Source organism: Aedes albopictus, unplaced genomic scaffold (genome assembly GCF_035046485.1).
Source record: "Aedes albopictus strain Foshan unplaced genomic scaffold, AalbF5 HiC_scaffold_711, whole genome shotgun sequence".
Taxonomy (NCBI): Eukaryota; Metazoa; Arthropoda; class Insecta; order Diptera; family Culicidae; genus Aedes; species Aedes albopictus.
This window is the reverse complement of record NW_026917545.1, coordinates 1-9452: the sequence shown is the minus strand read 5'-3', so window position 1 is coordinate 9452 and position 9452 is coordinate 1. Positions and strand designations below refer to the sequence as shown.

The following is a 9452-nucleotide window of genomic DNA, read 5'->3' as shown; positions in this document are numbered from 1 at the left end:
ATAAGCAGAAATTCATGGCTTACGCAGCAATTTAATCTGTTTAGTGATTACCCCTATTTTTTTTATTTGGACGTTACTTCTTTAATGTAAAAAATCATGGTATTGACTCATCGACTAATTTGTTGTAAATTATCACAACTTCTAATTACTTACTTTTTTCATCGAGGAATAATCCGGATATTTAAAATGGAGTATAGACCATGCAAATCTTGGTGTTTCCGTCAGAGAGTTTTCATTGAAGTTCTGTGTGAATTTCTCGAAGTTTCATATCAAATTTTGTAAACTTCTCCGAAGTTTCAAAATACATGTGAAGATTTGCAGGTTTATCTTGATCATTTTTTTGAGCTTCCTTTAAAATTTAAGATTTTTCTATAGGTTATTGAAGTCTAAATCTCAGTAAAATAATTAAGTTTCGACTATACTCTATGCATTTTTAAAAAGTTGCTGTAATTCTTGTTTTTGTAGGATACTGAGAAACATAATCTTATCTCAACAAAAGTTAAAAAAAATACTTTATCTCAAGTTAAGTTAAGATTCTTAACACAAAAAAAAACCTTTTAAAAACCACCGTCTTCAACCAGAGATTGAACAGACTGAGCAATCACTTACATTAGGCGATGGACATCACACGAAACACCCAGTGGGGAATTTTCCGTTTAACGAAAAAAATTCACCAACTGGAGCGGGAATCGAACCCATACTTAAGCTCAATTAAAAACAATGTTGAAAACTTTTTAGCTACCTATTTTGTTTCTTTTTGAGAAAGACTTTAAAATGAAGTCTCTCAAAAAGTTTTCTTCCTGTATTTTTTTTTTATTTTTTGATGTTGTTTGTATTTTATGTAACTCTATAAAATATTTGTTATTCATAAAGTAGTTAATTATTGGTGTTTTAGGCAATGTTTATGAAGAAAAAAGAAAACATTATTCAAAAAAAAAACTTCAGAATGAATCTTCCGTTTATTTTAGGAATATAAAAAAAATCTTTTTTTTTTTTCGGAAGTCCACGTGGACATTGGGGGAGGGGGGTAGGGGTCAATGAAAAGTCCACGCTTGTCCACGGGGAGGGGGGAGGGGGTCGAAAACCATGAATTTTCTGTCCACGTGGTATATGGACGGCCCCTTAGATGATTGCCAAAAGTAACTCATGGGAGTAGTAACTAAACATAATCACGGACTATTTCGGCACGAACAAATTCCTGATAGACGGAAAACTTTCAACTTACCAAATTTATATTCACAAAATATTGGAATTGGAAATGTTGTACCACTGTCGGTTCGATATATCTTATCTTTCTGTTGTGGCCAGAAGTTTCATACTTTTCATACGTTTTCGTATCTCTTACCATTAAGTACTTTGCTTTAAGTTTTCTCAATTTCCAACAGTACCGTAATTGTGTGGAGTTTAAACCAATTTTTTCTCAGGTTTTAGTTTTTTTTCATTATAATGTTTACACATGTCATCAACAATTTCCACTCGACTAAATTTAAGCTTGCAATAAATATAATACGCGCTCTCTTGCACCAGCCCGTGCGTGCGGGCGGATGCTTTCACTAAATCACATTTCTTTTCCGTTTTTCAAAATGAGCAGCCAATTATAGGTTTTTTTTTCAGTAAAATAGATCATAAGAATATAGTAAAAACGTATTTGGAATGCTGCAACTAAGGAACTTATTTGTCAAAGAATACTTACACATAGCACTACTCTAAAACTGAGTAACGATATGTCTTCTATAATTGGGAATGTCTAGTTTTAACCGATAGAACAATACAAGTAGACTATCATTCATACTAAGGGACGGCATGTGACGGAATGATTGCAATAAAAATAAGACTCTCTAATCTACTGAAACAATGTGTAAGAAGTAGATTGCCCACCTCACAGCTTCGTGTGCTTGACGTTGTCGGTCCAGTAGTTCTGGATGGTCATCGCCTCCAGCGAGTTCAGGAACGAGTCATTGTCCAAGCTGTACATCTCGTCCGAGTTGTCCCGGATCGTGCTGTCGTCGATGTACCCGCTGGAATCCGGCTCGCTCAGTGCTTGGGGCTTGTTCAGATAGAGATACCTCCTGTAGAGGATTATCAACGCGGCCGAGAGCCCCGTCAGAAGCCCCAGCGATGCCAGACAAATCCCGGAGATGGCTCCCACATTCAGGCGTTGCTGACTTCGGGAGCTGCGCCGGTAGTCGTCCTCCTCCAGCGGATGGTCCTGGTCGTCAATTCCCTCCTGAAGGTCCTGCGTGGAGAAAGCTATCGCCCGCGATATGTAACTGCTCGCATTTGGATTCGGGTTGCCATTGCTGACAAAGTCCCGGAAGTCGGACGACAGGATCTTACCTATCCGTCGGTCACTCGCGATGACCGAATCCGTTCCGGAACTGTCGCTATGGCTATCGGGAATGTCCCGCTCACTACTGCTACTACTATTACTATCTTCACTACTACTAGAACTAAAGCTAATGCTGCTGCTGCTGCTGCTGCTGCTACTGTTTCTGATGTCACTGGGCGCAGGAGACTGCAGAGAATCTGCGTTGGATTGCTCTGAGAATGTCCCATTCTCTAGAGGAACGTCCTCTAGGATATTCGTGTCCGTATCGTTGCCGCTTCCTTCTTCTGGCTCAACTGCCGTTGGATGATCCGGAGTCAGTTCCATAGGCTCCGTAGCGTTCTCAACAGCCGTCAACATCAACGTATCCACCAAGCGAGATCCACGATCAGGCATCCGTAGAGATGTCTTCAACTCCCTAAAACAAGAAAACCAGTTCAATATCCGAAAGCACAAGCGCTCACCTCCACCAGACTCACTCCTTCTCCACTCCTCGGTTGTAGTTCTTCAGCTTCAACGTGGTGATGTTCTGGTCATTGCGTGAGAAGATCGTCCCATTCTTCTTGAGTCGTCCAGATCCAACGGCCGGTGCCGTAACCGTAGTCGTTGACGAAGCCGACCCTTCCTCCTCCGTCCTAGCAAACCGAGTCACATCCGGCCCAAAATCCGTCCCGGCCAGACTTCCACTGGCGAACGTGTCGTCCACGTCCTGCGGCATCGGTTCCGGTAGGATGGCGATGCTGTTCATCGTCGGAGCCGGTTGTCCGTTCGAGCTGGACTGCAATCCACTTGAGGCGGCGGCCATCGGCGGAAGCGACGATATGAACGATGAGGAGCCTCCGGCGGGTTTACCACCGGCGACGTTGGCCGAAGTGGAACTTGAAGAAGTTCCACCCGACGACGACGCTGACGATGAGCCAAGTTCATTGGCCCGTTTGAGATATGTGGATTTGTTGCCGGTTTCCTCCAGCTTGGAGGGTAGCTTGACCGGGTAGGAATCGACGGAGCTGAGCGGTGTGCATTCGATTAGAACCACTGGAATGAAAAGAAGAGGACGTTAAATACATGATACATTAGATGACTAGTTTGTAAAGTTCATGTTCGATTTGAACCCTGAGCCAACGCTTTATTCTATGATAGCAGTACATTGATCCAGATTCATCATACAGTACAGTGATTGAGAACAGAAATCTTTAGCACAGGTCCAGACCTCAAACATAAGTTGGGCTACTTATGTGCCTAACTAGGTTTGGGAGTGGATCCTACATCTCTGCAGGATACATTGCTTCATTCAGTAATTTGTCCACGAGTACCTAGAAAATTTCTTCAGAAAATTCACTCAAAACTTTCTCCAGGGATTCACTTACAAAATCTTTTAGAGATTTTTTTCAGATATTCTTCCGGGTGCAGGTTTTTCTAGAAAATCTTCTTAATATTCTTTTAAAATCTCCACCAGGGATTCCACTGGAAATGTATCAAAGAAATTCTCCAGTTAGTCCGTCTCTGATTTATTGAAAACATCTTCCAAGGATACATTTGTAATTTTTCCTCAAGGTTTGTTTCTTACAGAAATTTAAAAATGACTTTGTTTAGAATATATGGCTTGGACATTTTTCTTTCTTCAGAAATTCATGCAGGGATTCCATGAGGGGTATTTTCAGATAATTCTTCCGTAAATTTGTTTGAAAATTCTTCAGAGATTCCTTCAAAAAATCTTTAAAAAACGTTTTTAAGAAATTGCACCAGGGATTAAAAAAAAAACTTCTTAAAATCCCTTGAGATATTCCTTTAGGGATTCTTACGGATTTTTCTCCAGAAATTACCCCAGAAAAATCATCACGAATTCTTTCAAACACCTCCTGGAGTACTCCAAAATCCTTAAAGAATCTCATAGGGAGCTCATGCAGCAGGATTTTCAGAAAAAAAGAATGGACGCTTTCTAGGAGGAGCTTCTGAAGAATTTCCTAAAGAACTCTTGGCGGTTTTTCACTTGATATTTCAGGATAAGTATTTTCCGGAAGGAACTACTGGAAGGACTACTCTTGGAGGATTCCCAGAAAGAACTTCGGGGAGCGTCTTGGAAAGAACACCTGCAAGACTCACCGAATGAACTCCTGGAGCATTTTAACATGCTAATTTCTGTGTTTACAGAGGGAACTCCTGGAAGATACTTGGGAGGATATCCTCGAGAACTCATAGAATGAACTGCTGGAGGATTGTCTGTAGGAACTCCAAAAGAGTTTTCAGAAGGAGCTCCTGAAGTTTTATTTTTTGGAAAAATTCTTGGAGGATTCACGGAATAAACTATTGCTGGATTCCTAGACGGAAGTACTGCAGTATCCCCAGAATGAACTCCTGGTGGTTTCAGAGGGAACTCCTGCAGGAACACCATAAGAAACTCCTGAAGGACTTCCAGAAATTCTTGGAGGGTTCCCACACGAAACTTCTGGAGGAAAAAAACTTCTGATGGAAGGAGCTTGCGAAAGTAGAAAACCGGAGGATTTTCAAATAAACTCCTGGCAGATTCCCACAAGCAGTTCCAGGAGTATTTTAAGGGTGAGCTGCTGGTGTTCTCAGATGGTCTTCTAGGGGAATCCTATAAGGAACTTCTGTAGGATTTTCAGAAATTACTCCTGGTAGAATTTTCCGGAATATTGAAAACAAAAAACTTCAGGGTGCTCTAATAATGAACTCCTGGAACATTTTTAGAATAAATTTATAATTGTCATTGCAAGAACTCCTGGACCATTTCCAGAAGAAACTCATGGAAGAGCACTTGGAGAATTACCAGAACTCCTGAAAGATTCTTGAAAAACACTGCTGGAGAACTCAAAAAATGTACTACTGGAGGATTTTTAGAAGGAGGATTTTTTTTTTGTAATAAGGCTGATACAAATTAAATTTTGACTTTTTGTCTGCCCCCCCCCCCCCCTTAAAAAATGTTTGGCTGGATTTGGCATTTTCAGGGGGCAGATAAAAAAATATTTATTAAAATATCGGGTCTTGCCAAAAATTCTTTAACAAATCCGATGAGTTTTTAATATTTTTCAGAATAAATGCTTTATTATTTTTATCCCCCCCCCCCCCCCCTCGACCATCCAAAGAGTGGTGGGACAAAAAGTGAAATAAATATTTGTAACGGCCTAATTCCTAAAGAATTTTCAAAAGAAACTTCAGGGAAATTTTCAGAAAGAACTCCTGAAGAATTTCCAGATAATTCCTGAAAACCCTTGATTATGACGACATACCTTCATAAATTGTTCCAGAGGTTTTTCAGTACATCTTATAAATATTCCTTCAGAAAATTCAACTTTGGTAATTTTCCAAGTAATCCAACAGGAATTCATGGATTCTTTAAAATAAAAAACCATCCTAGAATTCAGAATTTTTCCTTACATTTCCTTCAAATTTTTGTGAGGAATTCTTTATTCAATGTTTGCAATGATTGCTTCAGGATTTTATCTTTTATGGATTCCTTAAGGTTAAAGGATTCGTCATTGACATAATCGTCATCATTGAAAACTCGAAAGCAGTTTTCTCGTTCAAAACTGAAATTTTCGCAGTGAAAATGTATTCACTGTATTTTGGGTGGAGAATGGAGTACAGTGAACACATTTTCATTGCGAAAATTTCAGTTTTGAACGAGAAAACTGCTTTCGAGTTTTCAATGATGACGATTATGTCAATGACCAATCCTTCAACCTTAAGAATTTCCTCCAGAGAATCTTACAGAAAATCTTCCAGAGGTTCCTTCAAAAATTTATCTATGGACTAGAGCATCCTCTACGAGTTGCTTCAAAAAGTACTTCCAGAGATTATTTAGAATTTTTTCGCGAAAAACTTCCCTCCGAGCATATTTTTGAAAAATCCTACAGATTTTTCTTGATGAATTCCACTAGAAATTTCACCAAAAGTAACTTCAAGGATTCATGAGAAAATCTTCCATAGGTTTACTTTGTTATTTTTACATTGATTTCTTTAAAGAAATCCTAAAGGATTCCCTCAGAAATTTATTCGAAAATTTTTCAAGAAATTCTTCACGGATTTAATCAGAGATTCAATGGATGCCTCAGGAATTTCTTCCAGGAATTCTAACAGAAAATCTCTCATGTGTCGCTTCAGAAATTTCTTGAACTAGCAAATCTTCAACGAGCTGCTTCAGAAATTTCTTCAAGAGTTTGTTTTATAATTCCCCTAAGAATGTATTTAAAAAAATTCTCCGAGCGTTTATTTGAAAACTCCTCCAGAATTTTCTTCAGAAATTTCACTAGAAATTTCAGGTATCTTCAAGAATTCCTTGGTAATGAGTCTTCTATCGATTTACTCAGTTATTTCTCCATTGATTCCCATATAAAATGCAAAAGGTAAAACCCAATACTGATTCTTTTGAAAAATCTTTCAAATCTTTCTTCTGCAGAAATTTCTCCAGTAATTTCTCACATAAAATCTTCAAAGAGTTCTTCAAGAAATTCTTTCATGTACTCTTTTAGATATATCTTCATTCAGATTTGCAGGGATTTCCGTATAAAAGCTTGTATAGATTCCCTTAAAAGTTTTTTTCAGAAAAAGGATGAAGAAAGAGCTGTCGCACGGCATATTTCGGAGTAAAAATGCATGTGTTCTCTACTACAGGTTTCACCAGGGCACCCCGGAGGATCCGGAAGTGGCCAAAGTCGTCGATGACCCTTTTTATAGCCATGGATATCCTATTTACGGAAAATCATGAAGAAAGAGCTGTCGCACGGTATATTTCGGAGTAAAAATGTATGTGTCCTCTACTACAGGTTCCGCCAGGGCACCCCGGAGGTTCCAGAAGTGGCCATAGTGGTCGATGACCCTTTTTATAGCCATGAGTAGCCTATTTACGGAAAATCATGAAGAAAGAGCTGTCGCATGATATGATTTGGAGTGAAATAGCAAGTGGCCTCTACTACAGGTTCCCCCGGGGACCTTCCAGAGAGTCTAGGAACATCCAGAGGAACTCCAAATATTCAAAAAATTTACTGATCGAATCAGCTTCGATAACGTTTTAATTTTTCTCAATGTTTCAAAGTAGTTTCATAGAGAAAAAAATAGTTTTGATACAAATACCCCAAATGGCATAACGTTGGTACCCCAAGGGAATCCGGAATAATTCCGGAACAATCCGGATTTTGAATTGTTTGTCCCATTTTATCAAAACTAGAATAAAAACTGGATCTTGTCACAAAATTTCATTACGATTGGTTGAAATTCAACAGAGTTATGAATTTTTCAATGTGAAAATTTGATGCCAAAAATGACGTTGGCCTTTTGGGTGTTAAGGAATTCTTTCCCGGACTTTTTTTAAAATATTTCATTCAAAATTCCTTCAAAATCTCTTTCAGGGGTTTATTTAAAAAATTCTTTCAATGATTTCTAAGAGTTCTTCCAGCGATTACCTAGAAAAAACCTCCAAGGCTTTTTCATAATATCTTATAGGGAAGCTCCTGCTGCGATTCTTTCGAAGCATTCTTTAGAGATTCCTCAAGAAAAAACATGAATATCTTTCAAAAATAAAATCCTCTAGTGATTTATCTCAGAAGAAAATCCCCTTGGGTTAAATCTCGAAATTTGTTCACGGATTCCTTTAAAAATACATCTAGAAGAGTTTTCTGGAAATTCAGAATCTTTTTATGAAAATTTTCCAATTGCTTCATAAATTATTTATGGGATTTCTTTAAAACATCTTCAAGAATTGCTTATGGAAATTCTTATCAAGTTTCTCCAAAGATTCATTTAGAAAACCTTCCAAGAATTTCTTCTAAAACTCCTAAAAATTCTAAATTCTAAAATTTCCAAAAATTCTAAATTTTATTTACTTCTTTAAATTTCCCCAAAGGTTTATTCAAGATTTCATTCATGTTTTTTTTGCATAAATTTCCCAAGGCTATGCTGGTTCTAAAGAAGGAAGAGGTGAGAAGGTACATGAGAGAGCCCTGACATCTCAGTGTTAAAATCTGGATGAGATAAAAGCCGCCTAGGAGCTCGCAGCCTACCTTAAATAATAGTGCGAGATCGATTTACTTAGTGCCTCAATCCGCCTGCGGAAAGGCCCGGCATGCACCCACATTGCCACTGTTAAGCATTCAATAGGAAATGTTAAAAAGGCGGCTACAGCCGGAAGGATCAGATTTAACTAAGTGGTCAGTGTGCCCTCATCTACGAGCATCAGATGCTTCGAGCAAGGCCACAAATCGTGATGGTGTTGTGGCCCCAATAGCAGCAAACTCTGCAGGTAGTTCGAAGAAGAAGGTCAACTCGGCACCAAAATGCCTGATTTGAATGCCAAATAGGAGCCGTACTTACCCGTCACCCAAGTGACTATAGGTACACATGGAAGACTTCAAAGAGGTGAGTAGTGCAGGTCACACAGCTGAACCTAAATCACTTTAACGCGTGCGGCCTCACCAGTTGCTCTCAAGTAGCTGTTGTGGCAGTCTTAGAGTCAAATACAAATATGGCCTTGTCTGAAAAGAACTGGGTTACGTGTAAGGATGAATAGTGGCGGTCCATATAAATGGCTAGTTTGCAGTCAAAGAACATGCATCATGATGGGAGTTTCAGTGTGATGCTGTCGCTGCAGTGAGGAGTGGAGCTTTGGCGGAGTAAGTCGCTTTCATCGTGAGGTTCCGTGTCATGTCAATTCATTCTCCAGTAGTTGGTAGATAAAGATGGCTGGGCCATGCGTGGTACACTAATGAAGTTGTATGCACCCCCAGGCGGCCAGTAAAAAAGGTCTCGTCTCTGCTAGATTCGCTACCCAGTGCAGTACTGGTGGGATTCCATGTCGTTGTCATCGGTGGAGACATCGACGCCAGGGTGGTTGAATGGGGTAGCCAACACAACAAACTAATCCATGGCCAACACAATTCTGCTCGAATCCATGGCTAAAATAACTATAGTAGGAACAGTCAAAATTCTATGACCTTTTGCAGTCCGAGTCTAAACCCTAACTCAGACTGGAGAGTTAACGATGGGTAAACCCGTAGTGACCATCTGGCGACTCGGTACCAGATCGAAGACGAAAGAAGACGGCCACAGCTAAGGGCCATCAATAGTCATCGCGGATGGCTGATCTCGCGTTTCGCCGAGCCGGCATTTGTGG

At 39.5% G+C, this 9452-nt stretch overlaps 1 protein-coding gene across 1 annotated transcript; it reads right to left on the bottom strand.

Annotated features, from left to right (window-relative positions):
• Positions 1 to 1214: 1214 nt before the first annotated feature.
• Positions 1215 to 3377, bottom strand: LOC115256895 (uncharacterized; the record flags this gene model as incomplete). The annotated part of the gene is made up of 2 exons (XM_062843998.1): positions 1215 to 2744; positions 2806 to 3377. Coding segments are annotated over 2 exons (1437 nt in total), but the record flags the coding sequence as incomplete, so codon positions are not given.
• Between the last annotated feature and the right edge of the window lie 6075 nt (positions 3378 to 9452).